Below are 16627 nucleotides of genomic sequence, written 5' to 3'. Positions count from 1 at the left end.
CGCTTTTTTTTTGTGAATCAGTTTTAAATGCCAAACAATGTCAAGTAGAGCAGACTTCTTTTGTGTCGTGCACATGGACTTTTCTCTTAGACATTTGTATCTTGCGCATATTCTGTGCGCTTCCTCGGTGGAATTGGTTGGAGAGTTAGATACATGCATTTGGTCCTGTGCAATGAGCTGGACCATGTGGTCCTTCCGCCTTGTTTTTGCCTTGTAGTAAATCACTCTAATGTAGCTTTTGCAATGGACTGTGAGTAAAGCATTGCTACTTTTTGTTGATAAAGTAGAAATATGGAGGTCTATAAAAATAACACCATTTAAAGTGAAGGGTTCAGAGCTAATTTTTGCTGACCTCTGATGTGTAGGGGTGTGAAAATGAGTTGCAGAAGAACAAATTGTAAAGTTCTCTGAAAGCAGAGTAGACTACAACAAATCTAAACAAAAGAGTAATCAAAAGTTTTATTTTCCAGGAAGAATATTATAGCATCATAGCTCCCCAAACTTAATTTTTTTGTGTAATAAATATTGTGTTAGAAGAACCATTTGGATCTATCTTTCCATTACGCTTATCACATGTTTCTTGGGTGTCCTTGAAATCACGTGTGTGCCTACTTCGGGACAAATCCTGTTCTCATTAGATTAAATGGTCTGTGCTAGCTTGTGTTGAAATCAATGGTGTGGAGAATGAATTTGCCCTATTACAGCACCCCGTCTTTAATGGGAAGGAAACTGGGCCTTTTATTTACATTCACTTGCGGTTCTTCCTCCATTTGATTGCGATAAACCTGAATATAACCTGCTTGTGTGCTATCAATTTGAATAACTTGACTTTTTTTGTCTGTAAAACCAGAGTAACTTCTTCAAACAGTTTTCAAGGGATAAATTGAGATAATTAATGACATCTAATGGCTAATTTGGTAGAATAACACTTTGTTTATTGGGATTAATTCCATGCTTACATGTAGAAGAATCTCACAGAGGCACAAATGAGGCTACTGCAAAGCACCTCAAAGCTGTATTTGTCTCTAGCACCTTTCCTCTTCCCCGCTATCATATAAGGCCCAGGTGTGAATGAATTGTGGATTAATCAAAGCTAATATAAAAAAGCATTTGTATGTGTTTTATTTACTCAAGGCCATGTATTATCTGGGAATCCTGGCTTTGTGTTACGTAATTTAAGAAGTACAATACACAATAAACAGTCCTGTGGTAAGAAGAAATGTTAATGGATAGAAGTAGGAGAAGGATTTTCATAGAGAGCACCCAGCAAAAGTAAATGTCATACTAATGATCCTTTTCACATTTAAGAGAAAATTTATTTCCAGCGGGCATGGGCACTTGGTCATTTATCAATCTTTCACTCCAACAGTTCTGTATCTGCACTTCCCAACGCTGTGCTTCGAATAAAGCTTGCCTAAGTTCCCCGTATTATGAAAAATGGAGCCTGTATAAATTGCCTTTGCATTCTAACTCCGCCTCAACTGCACAAGGAAAATAAACAATTACAGTTTCCAGGCGGTCTTTTTATCCACCCGCACATCTCAGAGGCTTCGCAATGAGGCTTTTTGTAGAGAGAGAGGGTGTGTTTAAACTAAATATAACTCGAAAATTTTTATCTGTTTCAGAAGCAGCATTAAAGATCTGAAAAGAAATGTGTTTTATGGGGTTGACAAGCAATTAGATCAGTGCAGAGATAGTGCAATGCATAATTCTACACTTACAAAATTAGTTGGAGTGAGAAGAGAGAGAACATAATATCCCATGTTAAGTGGTTGTTTCAGATACCTGCTCTAAAATGTGAAGGTATGAACAGAATTGTTCTGTAAACTATATCCAGTAAGTGGCTGAGAGCTACTCGCCTACATTAAGACACAAGAAGTAAATACAAGGAATCCAAATGCTCTAGAAATAGTTATGACATTCCTCCAGGAAAACAAAACTAACCGAAACAAAATCCAGTCATAAACAACAAGGTGGAATTTCTGTGCACAGTGTTTCTGGAAAATCTTTTTTATTAAAAATCTCAAAGAAAAACCAATAGGGTAAATTCAGTGGTGGAGAAGAACTTAGTTTAAATCACTGGTGATAGCTCACCTTTCCAGGTTCCCTGTGCTGATTTACATGAACTGGACGGAGCTTTTCAGAAAAGGGCCCCTCTGTTTCTACATGCTTTACAAAGTGCCATGCATGCAAACTAAACATCACAAGTAAGCTCAGCGTTGCACCTAGTAGCAATGTGAGTGTTATCAGCCATGTCCTCTAACGACATCAACCTTACGCAGTCACTGTCGTTATCAGATATAATATTTCCACCAAGTTTAACAGAGAGGTTAAGTTTCAATGGGAAATTAAGTTTCTCCAGGTTTCGTGAGAACTGACGGTTGGATGGAAGGAGAATCTTAAGGCAGTGCCTGCATGGCAGCAGCACAGGCTGTCTGTTTGGGCTGCCGTTGGCCAGCTGATGGACATCCACAGCAAATAAAACTGATGGGAAAGTCTGGCATTGTGTCACCTGCAGGGACATGTGGGTGGAAGAAGTTTTAAGGCACGTTCAGAGACACTGGAATTTTTTTTTTATAGTGACAGAATGAAAACACAGGGAGGAAAGGAAGAAAATATTTGTGTCTTAAAACCAGAGAACACAAATTAGTATGAGGAGTGATTTCAATAGCTCCCCCCACCCCCTTTGTGCTAACTTTGTGTGTCTATAATTCAACTTGTTCTTGGCTTAACGCAAATACAGATCAACCTCTGAAATTGCATCTCTATCATCATATGTACTTGACAGCATGAAAATAACAGATCTTGCAGTGTTCGTTGTGGTGGACTGGTGTCGAATGCTAGCACTCACTCTGGTGGCTTGACTGTTACTGTGGAATATTGACAGTTCTTATCCTTTACAGAAAAGATCTGCAAAAATGCCAGTGTGTTAGCGTTCAAATACGTTCTTCTCCTGTCCCTCTGGACTAGCACGTTCAAGAACTGTATGAAATCTCAGGGTCTTCAGTGCATTCCTGTCCCCATCTCACCCTTTTGTCAGCATGCAGAATGTGAGCCAAGCAGTTTGTCATTAAATGCTTGCAGGAATCGATGGAGACTGCCTGGATAGAGGGAGTGCAGAAGGTGGCCTGTGCTCTACAGAGAGGCTGACTCAGAGCATTCCTCTGGATCGCTAAAGCTTTCCTCAACTTTGTCTGTATTTATTGCTAGCAAACAAACTCCGAAGTTGAGCCTTTTTTGGAAAACAATCTTGTGCTATTAATAGGTTTCCAACATAAGCTTAAATAAAAAGTGTTTACTAGACTGTCAACAACACAGAACACTGAAGAAAAAAAAGAAACTGAAAAAAAAATGTTTTTCCAGAAAGCCTACAATGGTGAGGATTTTCTGCTTTACAAAAAAATGCCGTTTTAATATCCGTATTACACATCAACTACAGAAAGCGTGATTTATTTATTCTCCTAACACTGCACCATTATATTCTTAAATTTGGTGGTTTTACTATTTTTAGATAGCTTGCTTGGAAGCTCTCAGCACAGTGGTTATTATGACCAATGAACTATTGGGGAAAATATTATTAATACAATAGAAATTAACTACCAGAATAGATATTAGGCATGACTGGAGACTTTACTTAATATTTGCAGAAGTAGTTCGATATCTAACAGATACCTATGTTAACACTCCTCATTTGTTAGTGGTTATACAGAGATGTGTATGTTGAATACTGGCATTAACTTGACAACTCGTAGTGGCATACACTGTAGAGAAGGGTAAAGCACAATTACTTCCATCTCAGTCTCAAACACTGACATAGGAATGTTTGAACTCTTGCTGTAAATATACAGGAAATTTTCTTTGTGACAAGAGCTTGGTGTCCTTTTTCTTTCTTCGTTTTTCGTTTTCCACAAGTCTGTCTCTCAATAGAGAAGCAATAAAGAGGGTACTAACTCCTAGTGTCTGGGATTTTGAGAGTGCTTCAATATATTACTTTCATTATTCTCATCTTATGGGCAGCAGAATAAAGGTATTTTGTAAAAGTCATTCATAAGAAGGAAAGTGTTTCCTCGTATTTTCCCCAACACCACAGGAATGCGTTTCTTTGTAACATTCCTTAATTCAGGCAAAATCTGTACATAGGTAGGCTTTTCATATTTGCTATTCCCTACCTGTGCATGAGAAGGTATGTCTTAAAATATAGCCTTTTTTTTTTTTCTTATCCTGTAATGCAATCTGAGATAAGGTTTTCTAGAACTGGGTGTAGTCCCTCAGGTGTCTTGTGATAAAGAGCAGTGATGGAAGTGTACCAGCTGCAGTTATATCACTTGACGGAGGAGCACAGACCTCAGCAGAGAGGCATTAACGGGGACATAAAGCCACACCCCTGAGCCCCACTTGCAGATCCATGACTAATGCCCTTCTTCTTTAGCACAGTTTGACATAAAATCTTAGCTGTAGAGTTGCTATGTGCTATGAAAATTTGAATGCTCCCAAACTAGAGGAAGAACATTTCAGAGGTGGAAGAAGCGATTTCTTGTTTTCTCAAGGGGAATTCCTGGGGGTCCGTGGACTTAGGGGTTGTTCTGAGACCGTTTGCAGAAGTGTTCTGTCGAGGACCCAGGCAAGGTTTGTTATGATTTCCGTTTGTGATAGCTCATCCGTTGGCTCTTTTTTATGAAGCCTGTGAAATGCTTCATGTTCAGTGTTGTTTTCAGAGTGGAATACTCACCAATGCTATTATTATTATTATGGTATTTGGCTTTTTGCAATGTTGCAAAAAGGATATGAAGTGAATTAATCTTAAACCAAATCCTTAGCCACCCTTTCTCTTTGTGTGGTACATAACTGCTGTTGCATGGGGGCTTTTTTGTCTGAGTGTGTTCTAGCAGAGGCAGGACACAACACACATGGTACTTCATTAAGTGGGTCAGTAGCAGGGTGTTGAAGGCTTGCTCTGAAACCTCTCCCTCCCTGATGTGTGTAGCTACTACAGCATGCGGAGCCTCAGCCGTTGGGGCCGGTATAACTTTCTTCCTGCCTGATAACCTGAGGCCACCACTGCCTCTGTAAGATGATTTAACTGTTTCTCTGCTTGGCACTAAGCTTCACTGATAATTTCTTCACCCTCAGAAGCCCTCTTGCAAGTGGATGTCCATACAGGGACTGCAATGAAAACATTTTGAGACTTTGAAAGTCTTAAAAATAGTCTGCTCCTATTCATCCTGCTGGATGAGCTGTAAAGTAAATCCTGCAGCCTTTTGGTTCGTTTGCATATGTCTACCTTCCTTATGATTCAGTCATATTTATCTGCTTATAAACCTTACAGGATGGCTGTGTTGAAAGCCTTGGATGACAGGTTTTGCAAAATGTTTAATATAGTCTCAACCTAAGGAGTGGATGGCTTTCATTGTAAGGGGCTTGGTGCCCTTCCTGACGCTGGAGCTTAGGTGGAAATTGATCCTGGGGAAAGGAAAGAAAAACTGGTGTCATCCCAGCAGGATTAGCTGTGATGAGTGTACGGTCATGGCTTTGACCATACATCAAGGACAGCTCCTGTAATTGTTGCAGCTTTGGTCTGTGTTGGCTGCAATGCAAGGAGTTGCTCGTGGGCTGACTTACGTCTGCAGATAGCCTTGTAGCTACAAGTCTCCCTTCAGCACCTTAGCTTGCACCGTTATGATGGAAAGGTTCCCTACTTTTCTTCTCTGCTCGCGGCTGATCAAGACAGTTGCAATTCAACTCAGACTGGGACAAAACAGCCCTGTTAAGTCTCTGGTCGAGCTTGTGCATCTCCGCATGTAGTTCGACATGAGCTGTGAAATCCCTCCTTGTGCTAACCCTGAGACAAGCAGAAAACACATTGATATGTCTGTGCTCACTGCCTGATTCTGAGTAATTCGTGCACAGATATTTCTACTACTTTATTACTTAGCTAGTAAAAAGCCATTCCCTGCCAATAGCAGTAGCTGGCATAAGCTTAATGACTTTTGGAAGTCTGAAACTAGGACAGAGAAGAGTGCGGGGTGCCTTACAGATCTCCCAGTTGGGAAGCGTTCCTCATGTTATCAGTACGTTTGATTACTGGAGCCAGTGGCAGTGAGCTAGCTGCAATCTGTTTAGCTTAACCATACCTCCACTGCTTTTTTGTGAAGTCTAGCTTAACAAGTTAATTCACAGTGCTAGGGAAACATCTGCCATATCTGTGAAGCGCTCACTGAACAGAGAAACACATCTGATTGCGATCAACAGCAACTCCTTTCTGACTTAGTGTCTCTTTCTTCAGCCTTGCGGCATGTCGTCTCTCTGGGATTCCTGGTGAGCTGCGATGTGCAGACTGAGTTCTTTTAAGTAGTCCTCCATCATGTGCACTGAGTTGTAGAAGCTAAGCATAAAAATGCAACCTAATAGCAAATCAGTCTGGGGTGAGTTATAGTTTTGGGATGCGCAGATGGAATTTGTAGGGGAAGGGAAAGGGTAAGTGACCTAGAAACAACCACTTGAATAGTGAGTCTTGCCTCTTGGGACACTTAACGACATATTGAATTAGATGATAGAAAATCTACAGAAGGGAACATCATTTGCATTAACTAGATTAAACTTCTGCTATACTTGATGAAAATGGGTTCAGTAAAAGCATGTGTCTAACCTAAAAGCCCTTCAAAACCTGGAAGACCTGCACGACTTGCATCTGCCACCTGAGCTTGCATGGTATCCAGGTTCTGCAATTGCCATACGCATGGTTTGCTGTCTCTAGGAGGCAACATCAGGTTTGCTTCAGGAAAGCCCTTTGCACCAAGTTCTTGCAAAACTGAGAAGTGAAAGTACTTGTTTTTTCTGAGAATGACTGACTGTTTTGATGAATTGAGGAGTCCCCTTCCAGAGATGAGCAAGGCACTCCTCTCCTTTTTTGATTCTGATGAGGCTCTGGAAGGATTTGGAGGGCAAAAAAATTGCCTTATTTAATGATAGGTTCAAAGTTGATCTTCTTCACCTTCAGACTGTAAAGGTAGGGCATTTATTGTTGTTCTCTGCACACAGCAGGTCCTCTTTCCACAAATCAGACAGCTGTTGGAGAACTTCCTGTCTTGCTCCAGTTAGAGTACACTGGGGTTTTTATTAGAGACTTTGTTCCATGATCTCCTAGAGAACGTTTGGCCCTTTGTGGCATTATAATATTTTCCTTTTTTAAAATCTATTTCTTCCCAAATAAAACAGAAGGATACTTGCATTATTTGAACTCTGTAATAGTGCCGGCCTGAGAGGGATCCTAGAAGGAGTATGAAGGGCTTACAAGGATCCTAAAGCACCTTAACTTGTCCTCATGTTTCCATAGTGCTAACCTTTGTCATGAAGAATTGAAAGTTAATGATCTGAAATACTTCCTTCTTTAAACAATTATTCTGGCTGCCTAACATCTGGTATTGTAACCTGAATTTTGATCATTTCAGCAGTTTGCTCCCTGGCTTTAAAGCTGAGGACAACAGCAAACCGTGATGTTGAACTGCACGGGCACGAGCTGAGCTTTCACCCATGTTGTGTTCCATAAATACATGAGGGTGTTCTGATAACAAATACAAGAGTCTTCCTCAGCACTAAAGGAACCAGTGGCAAGGGGGAAAAGACACCCAAGCAGTAATGTAAACAGCTTTTAACTTTTTGCCAAGGCAACTGGCTGGTATGAAAAGACAAACTTCAAAATCTCTTCAGGCAGCAAGCTCAATGGCATTTTGCTGTGGTGGGGTTATCGTATCTTGCTCTGTTAAGAGCGTGCTGGCTGTCCTTGGGTGTCTTGGTTTTGCCCGTGTAATAGTGAGGAAGTTTTATGTTGAAAGTGTTAAATTGGCCAAGTAACCTTGACGTAATTTAATGATCAACAGGGCTATCCTTAGTCTCTGCGTAAAGGGAGAAGCCTGATTTCGCATACTTAGTGTGATGCAAGGGACACTTTTCGCTTCACTCATTTCTGTTAAGTGGCTTTTGTGCACACCAGACTTATCTACACACCGTGCCTGGGGTAATCCAGGGCTTTTCTTCCCTCGGTGATTTTGTCAGACTTTTCCATCGAGGTGCCTGAACAATGGCATGGAGGAGCCTCTTCCTTCTGCAAGGGAAGGGGGATTTGGCCTCTGCTTTTTTGGTCTTGGAGTATCATGTTTGTTTTATATTTATACCTGTGTGTAAAAACCATAGAACTATATAAATAAATAAATAACAGGATAGATATGTTCTTTAGGAACGGGATTTAGGCATGGGGTTTATAATTTTAGGCGGCTACCTTTCAGGCGTTTAGTCTGGGCTGTCTCTTCAGATGCAAGCATGTAGACGCTTAAAGTGAAGCACTGCATGGGGTACTGTCTCTCTTCCCCTTACGCCCCGAGCCCAGGCAGCTGTCTTGGGTTTAGCATCTTGCTTTCAGACAGCAGCAGCGAGGCAGCATCTGTCACACCCAGCCTCTTCCTGCATTCGACCTCCATACAGAAAAGCTGGTGGGTGCCTGATGTGTGGTGTGGTGGCAGTGGCACCCACAGCCGTGAAAGTCTGTCCCTGGGGGAGAGTCTGGAAACACAAACCTGCAGCAAGAGGTTTTTGGAAGATAAGGGATAGAAGTGAGGTGAATTGCATGCAGTGACTGACCATGAGTCTCTTGGATCACTGCTGGTGGAGGAAGGACTGTGGCTGCTGAGAAATGCCTCCTGCTTTGCCGCAGCATGCAGCTGCAGCAGCTCGCGGTTGCTGGGAGAAGGTACTACAGTTTCTGCTTTTAAACACCTTTGTATGTACCTGCAGTTGCAGCAATAAATCTCTCATGCTGGGACTGTTTTTTACGGACTTCGCTGAAAAACTCAGTTTTAGGGAAGATAAAACTCAATTTATAACCATGTTACTGGGTTTTAGTAACCCCTAAAAATTAATCTCTTCAATGAATCATTTAATGAAGGCCATGGGAAAGAGGAAATTTTAAAACTGACAGATTCAATCTGAATTTACAAGTAGTTCAGCTTTTACAGTCTGTATTTCTTAAACTATTACCAGGAGTCATGGTCTAACTCAATCCAGATGCACACAAAAAATGTCAGTGGAGGAAAATCCTATTTTAAAAAAATGCGCTGGTGAGTTTCAAGGGTCCAGAAAAAAATGCACTGGTGTGTTTCAAGGGTCCATACTGTGTTTCAGTGATGCGTTTCAGCAGATCCCCATTGGGACAGGCTGCATTGAGCCAGCAGTTGGGGCCAGCCCTGTGGACGGGGCCCCGGGCAGCCTCGGGGTACAGCATCCGCTGATGGTGCCGTGTTTTGGAGCATGGCAGGTGTGTCTGGACACAGGTTTTGGGACTCCCCAGCTGTGTCCAAGTGAGCAGCAGGGGAGTGGTTGGCAGCAGGTGCAGGCAGTGGGTGGGCAGGTGGCTGGAGATGAACCCACGGCCACGTGCAGGAACGCTGGTGCTGGGCCTAGGCTGGGGAGTTGAAACTGCTCTCTGAAACCACACCACACAGGGCAGGCTGCCACCAGCGTTCTCGAGGCGGACGCCCACAGCGTGGCCTCCCTCACCAGCACCCGGGCTTCCTCTGCTTTGGCTACCGGGGTTGCGGTCGGTCTGTTGCTAGTGGGTTTTTTCTCACTCGCTTGTCACTAGCAGTTGCTGTGAATTGCCTTTTTTTCTTCCTTTTTTTTTTTTCTTCCTTCCTTCATACTTTAAAAATCAAAAGGCCACAGGGGGTTGTTGCAGAGACGCTGCCAGAGCTGCTCCAGGAGGGTGAGTGTGGAGCAGGACAAGGGAGGAGTGCCAGCCTGAGGTCTGAACGTGTGTGTGCACCGAACTGCAGCAGACCAAGAAAGTGCCTGGGCATGGAGGAGAGCAGGGCTGCATCACTGGGTGGGAGGAGGGAAAAAAGGGAAGAGAAATCCAGTCTTTGAGAAGAGGAGGTGCTGGTAAGAAGCTTCTCAGCAGTAGAAGCGCAGCTTGATAAGGAGTCCGAAATGTGGTGGCAGGCACCTGGGGTTTGGGGATTGAGAAGGGCTAGCAATATTGTCGTGAAGAGCAGCAGGGCTCCCCTTACTGACTCCCATCTCCTTTCCTGCCGTCTCATCTGCTACGGCTCTTGCCGTACAAAGCTTTCCATAGCTTCTCCTGTACAAACTCTTAAAAAAAAAAAAAAAAGCTATTGCCTAATGCTATAAGTTGCATAGTTTGCTTCCGATTTTCCTTAACATCACTGTGGTCTATGAGTACGTGTCACCCCCACTGTGCACAGGAACACCTAAATGGGCAGCTACTCGCATAGGAACACGTGGTAAGGAAGCTGTTCTAGCTGTTACTCCTTCAGACCTTGCTTCTGTGTCAGGCAAGAGTTCCACTTTGACCTCACCCTTAAGCGCTTGTGTGTTTGTGTACCTAGATGTCTCCTTGCGACTCAACTCCTTTTTGATGCCTGGAGAGAGAGAGATGCTGTTTGTCTGAGCCACAGTTAAGCAGTAAGCTTGACATCATTTACAATGCAACATGACTGTACTCCCCGCTGGCCTGTGACGTGACATCAGCTGTATCATGTGCCTGTGCTTAGACATCTTGCTTTAAAATCCTGCTGTATTTTACTGGACTGCTGAAATTTGGACTGGTACAACACTGCTAATGAATATTGAAGAGACACTGAGAAACTCACAGCAGGCACTGAGTAATCCGTAAGGCTAACAGCGTGGGAACCGTCAGCGAGAAGTTTGTTATTTGTGCTTTGCTCTGTGAGAGGCAGCTGAGTGTGCCTGCTCCCTCAAGCCTGTCAGGCTTGGCTCTGCCCAGCTGCCCATGCACTGCAGCACTGTGACCCTGGCCTCAGCCCCCCAAAACCACGCTCAGGGCTGATGAGGGGCCACATTTTGGTGGTGCCTAAGGAACTGGTGTTCTGTTTGTATATGTTGTAGGCAGTAACCCCCCCTCTAGCGATGCAAAAAAACCTAAACCGATCCTGTTCTCATGAATGGCCGCTGGTTTAGCTGCTACTTGTTCTTAATGCTTCATATCTCTTCTCTTTGTATCTTTTGTCTTTTTCTCGCTTGCACTTTCTAATCCTGAAAGCTGTTGCAAAGGTTACTACTTAGAAAGTGCTTTGTACCTTTATTTCTTTTTAAAAAAAGAATACAGAAATCAAACATGTTAAGGAAAAAAAAGACATGAACTAACTAATTTTCTTGGTTTGTTTCTAAACGTTAGACTTTGTCATTGTCTCAACACATATTTTTCCAGGAAACATCACAGCCACACTATGTCTAGCATAATTTCCCTCACTTGAACATCTTCTACACCTCTTGCTTGAGTTCTCCTGGTCTGGGGAGTTTATTAGTTCTGGAGAAATACTGGACTTGACATGGCAGCGTGAACACACCCTGCTTTGCTACAGAAGGAGGGGAGTCAGAGCTAGAATCCCCAAAACCTTCTTCAGCAGCATCTTGGATACCCCCCGGCTTCCTGGCTCTGGCTGGCTCTGTGCTGGGCTGCTTGCTTTCCACACACTGCACTTCTGATCTGGGTGCAGCACTGGAAAACCCTGAGCTGCTTCTGGACACATCCAGCTCGAGGCTGCTGCGCTGCGTGAAAGCAGCTGAATTTCTGCTAGAAACAAATTGCCTTTGGACGCTGTACAGCTGTATTCCCCGATGAAACATGTTAGCTGCAAAATCTAATGTGATTCAAGCTGGTTTTGTGTTGAGCCAAATCTGGCGTAAAATACTGCAACTGTTTAGAGGAAAAACTCTAGGAAGCTAATGTCAGCTTGCTTGTTGATTTAATACACGATGTCAGGCAAATAACTTAATCTCTCCATGTATATGAGGTTTAATAATCCTAAAAAAAAATGTGGTGAAGTTTATTGATTACAAAGTGCTTTGAACCTTATTTTTAAAACAGTAGAAATAGGCGGCAAAGAAGGAAAACCACTTAGGATCTCCATTTATTTCCATGGATTTGTTTCTAAATACATGTTTTAGGTAAAATGAGTGCGAACTCATAGCTCAAACCAGCAAGCAAACCTACTGCTTGGAAATGTGGGTTGTTTTGGGGTTTTTTTTCTGGCTGTGCTGGGCTTTCAGTGGGAATAGTGACTGTATCATCATCTGCTTGAGAGTTTACAATTACATTACCAAGTATCCGGGCATGGCTTTTCAGTCATGCTTTCTACAAATTGCACACGTGAGCAGTGCGACAGGCCATCATCATTAACTTTACTCCTCTGAAGGAGACTTCCCCATGGTGGTGAGTGCATGCTGCCTGAGCGTCGTCTGCAAGTGTCTTCTAATGAGATCGTCAGCATGGACCAATGGTCCAGGGAGAAACCCCCGTGCGCAGAACGGTCCCGCTGTCAGCAGCACTGGAGCAACTCGGCACCTTGAAGCGCTGTGCTGAGTGCCTCAACTATCCTCCATCACACGCGGTTAATAAGAATTGCCAGACTTGGTTCACTTTAGGAAGGAGATGCATCATACCAATTCTTTTCCATTTATCATCTTCATTGAAGGGCTTCACAGGCTCTTGATCATCCTTGTCTTTCTCTTTCAAGCTCCCTCCAGTTCTTTGGACAAAGTACATCTCAGATTAATTTTTAAGTGATTTTTTTTTTTTTTTAAATAACTGTGCAATACAACTTTTCCTTTGGGGATGGACCTGGAGCTGTATATTGGATCTATATTTACTTAGCCTTCTTGACCTGAATTGTTTTGTGGGTTGTTTTTAAAGCTATGTTTGTGAACTTACTACGTGTTTACAAACTAATACAGTGGCAGTTTCATCAGTTTTAGCTGCTGAAAGCCGTGCTTGGTGTGGCCAGAGTATAAACACATGCAAAGTTGAAGAGGAAATAAACATCAACATCTTTTGAGTAACAATTATATTGAGCTCTCAATTTGGATAGCAGTAGATTCTTCTCCCTCAGAAAAGTTTTAATTCTTCCTGAAAAAAAAAAAGAAAAATTAACAATCTTCTGGGGGTGATCCATCCAACAAGAGGCAGACAGTTGATGTTCCTGTTCAGGGAATTCAGGTTTAAAACCTTCCTCTCAAACCGAAAGCACATCAGGGTGTCTCATGGGTACCTCACGGATGTGTCCTGACATTTGGGGTTAAAAGTCTGTCTCTCCTGCCCATAGTTTGGTCCCATGATTAATGGTCTACAACATCCCCAAACTGGGAGCCCAAGAGAACCTGCACAGAGAGGACACTGCAGCTTTACAGTTACAGTATATAACCTGCGATATGGAGATGCATCTTCAAATTCCTTTTCTGAATAAAGTAGAGAAATTTCATCCTGGATCTCCAGCCGACTATGGTGGTGTTAATTTTTCTTTACATTTAACACAAAATTTTGCCCTGAGAAGCCTTTCCCTAAAATATATCCAAATGGATATATTTTCTCACACACGTGCAAGTTTTGTTTGATGAAGGAGTCCCTATCCAGACTGGCAATGAATCTCTGCAGGAGATGCCGCTAGGTTTTCTCAGCACAAAACGCTCTCTGTGAGGCTTTCTTGCAGTAACTGCAGTGGGAGCAATCCTTGGCTATCTCCTTGCAAATCTTGAGCTTGCTCCCTGAGTTGCGCCTGTGAGCTGCAGGGAGCAGAGCCCAGACTCCGCAGGTGGGAAACTCTGGGTAAAACGTCCTATACTGGTTGAGGGAAGTTGCAAACTTTTCCATCTTTGGAGATATCCAGCTGGCTGAGGTCTTGGACAGCCTGGTCTAACTGACCCTGTTTAGAACGAGTGTTAGTCCCTTCCAACACGATTAATCCTATGATTCTTATTCAGATTTCCACCTGCTTTGCAAGGGGGCAGACTTGCCCTCACACTGGTTACTTTCTTCATGAAGCACTCTGCAGCACTGCCACACTCATGCTGTCAAGCACGCAGGGGTAGAAATGGCCTTGTTTGTTGATGTATCTGATGTTTCCGTACAGATGCTGTACCAGTTCTTGGACTGACAGACCCAAGACTCTGCTACTTACTGGATGGATTCCTCTTCATTTACGCAGTCATCATCACAGCCCTTTTTGTGAAAGCAAAGGTCAGTCGATCCAAACGCTGATGCATTTGGCTTTGGTGGTGTAAACAAGTAGGTCTGGGAGCGCTCACTGCCCTCCCGCTGTGCCTTGCTGTTTGCTCTTAACATGCGTAGCGGTCAGCTGCAGCAAGTACGCTGCTGTGGGAGGGAAGGCAGCAGAAGGAAGGGGAAAGCCATGCCTGTGGTTACGCTGGAGTCTCGCAGCCAAAAGCAGCAGAAATGTTGCAGCTGAAATGCCACCATAAAGCACCAAAAAGCTGGTGGGGCATTTTCTGAGAGGTCTTCGTCTTGTCCCAAAGCTAGGACTCCCAAGCTCCAATTCCTCCTGGCCAAAGGAATTGTCTGTGGAGGCTTTTGCCAAGGGCACAGCCTCTTCTCTGTTGTGAGGTTTTTATTGATGGAGCACATGCCATGGAGCACATGGCACGTGAACATCCGGGCTCTGTTGCAAGAAATGTGGGTTAGATGCTTGGTGAATTACTGGCCCAGCCAAAGGTTCTGTGATGATAATGGCACTTTCATGGGGAATGGGGTGGAGCAGGTAACTTGTAATTACTACAAATATGATTTTAAAAAACAAAGTCAAGTTTATCCTATGCCTAAATACAAACCTAGCTAGAAAGTTACTTTTAATGAAGAATAGAACATATAGATATAACTCAAGAAGGCTAAAGCAGTGCAGAATGTAGTTTCTGACACTTTTTAAAAAAAAGACTGGAATACAAAGTAGCTCCTCTCACTAAAACTAGTGAGCCATAAAACCATCCCGTTTTATCTGAAAGTTTGGCTTAGCAATTTACTGCTCAAAAATACTGTGAGGAGTCGAGCCAAAGAGTAGCTACAGATGGGAAATCCTTTACTTACTCATTTAGTCATCACTGATGCCAACTTACCGTGGTGACTCCAAAGCCCCATAAGCCAGGTGGCACTCCCAAGGGGCACGGGGATACCCTGCACCCTCTGAAGATGAGGACACCCAGAAACTTTTCAGGCAGAACTTTTGCTGGAAGATTGGGGTCTCAGTGGGTGCTTTTGGTTCTTAGCAGCCCCAGATATACCCAATTTTTCTGAAAACAAGCTGCAATTATGATTTTATAGCCTGATGGAGTGACTTTTGATAGCACAGGATGATGCACAGAATAAGAATGCAAAATCAGTTGGGGAGGGGGGTTTGGTTAGGAAAACAAACCTAGATGCTGTGAGTAGCTGTGAACTGGTGTTATGTGTAAGTAAGTGAAAATAAACTGGCTCCAGAAAGCAAGCTGGCCTGTGGATAAAGTGCCAGTGCAGCAGGGGCTTGTATTGCCTGTAGCTCTGTTGGTGCTACCCTGGCTTCTTATGGGCTGCCCTATTTCTGATAAGAGCAACTTGTAGGAGAAAGGGAACAAAAGGACTGAACGGAACCACTGTCTCTCTGCTCATGGTATGATCTGTCTTCCAGCTCAGCCGGCCCTCTGAACCACAGCTGAAACCAGGCCAGGATGATGTGTATAATGTAAGTACCAGGTTTTCTTTGTTTTCAAACCTGCTATCCAGACAGGCCTTTTTGGACACTTAGAGCTAGTGAATTGCCTATGGATCAGAAAAACTTCGGGTGAGCCACCTAATGAAAGCAGCACAGCAGTCACAAGGAGAGAAGATAAAACCCGACAAGTACAGCTTCTGTCATCAGTTGTGTGGCTGGATACTAGATAGACATAGGGGCTGCAGACTCCTGATTTGATCCACTGAGCTGAAGGTATGCCAGGAGCCCAGACTGTTTCAGAGGCAGTGCTCAGCGTGCTGCACCGTGTAACACACCTGCGAGAGCTCTGTGTGTTCTCTGTGCTAGGCTACGTAACTAGACCGTTACACATGATGTGCACACCCCAATTTCTCTCCCGGCCCCCATAGTGGGTTTGCAGCTCTTGCCAACTGCCACTCCTCAGGCGACTCACAGGCATGCCACCACCCATATTGCTGGTGTTATTTGATGTGGGCTAGAGAAAGGGCAAGCACCCAGGAATGCTGCACTGCCGACTTCGGGTGACTGTAGCTCTTCTATCATCAAGCATATGGAGCCTGTCATCACAGCCTGGCTGTCTCCGTCCCTGAGCTTTCCTGTTGCCCCACAGTGAGACCTGTTGTACCAGATCGTACCAGAGCAGTATCTTCTCCACTGTGCCCTCATCAGCCAGCATCAGATGGCTCTTTAGGCAGTGAAAGGAAACAGAGACAAGACCCTGTCTGTCCTTCCTAGCCAAATTGCTCACTCATGGCAGCATTAAAATGGCTATTTTTGCTATGTCTACTTGTCTTTGATTCTAATTTTTCTCTCACGCTTTTGACCATAGCCACATCCTGTGACGAGTTCTACTGTTTAACTGTGTAATGTATGAACACTAACATGTTTTTCTTTTCAGTTTAACAAGTGTTGCCTGTCCCCTCTTCAGGAGCACTCTGTCAGCTGTGTTATTCTGACCTGAAATCTCTCCTTTGTCCTCTTCCAGGACAACATTTCCCAGCTAAGAAATGTGTTGGGCATAAAATTTCTGTAGCTTCTCGATGCAAATTTAGAGCAAGAAAAAGCAAGCCTGTGGATCTTCA

At 43.6% G+C, this 16627-nt stretch overlaps 1 protein-coding gene across 1 annotated transcript in view; it reads left to right on the top strand.

Moving 5' to 3' along the window:
- Positions 1 to 16627, top strand: part of LOC104501753 (T-cell surface glycoprotein CD3 zeta chain-like) — a gene marked incomplete at its 3' end in the record, with an annotated part of 52161 nt that overhangs the window by 34970 nt on the left and 564 nt on the right. Inside the window, exons 2-3 of the mRNA XM_010145619.1 lie at positions 13938 to 14044; positions 15483 to 15536. Of these exons, the coding sequence (XP_010143921.1) occupies positions 13938 to 14044; positions 15483 to 15536 (161 nt within the window). The remainder of the gene's footprint in view (positions 1 to 13937; positions 14045 to 15482; positions 15537 to 16627) is intronic.

This window comes from Buceros rhinoceros, unplaced genomic scaffold, assembly GCF_000710305.1.
Source record: "Buceros rhinoceros silvestris isolate BGI_N320 unplaced genomic scaffold, ASM71030v1 scaffold1081, whole genome shotgun sequence".
Lineage (NCBI taxonomy): Eukaryota > Metazoa > Chordata > Aves > Bucerotiformes > Bucerotidae > Buceros > Buceros rhinoceros.
The sequence above is the reverse complement of the archived record's forward strand: the minus strand, read 5'-3'. Positions and strand labels throughout refer to the sequence as shown.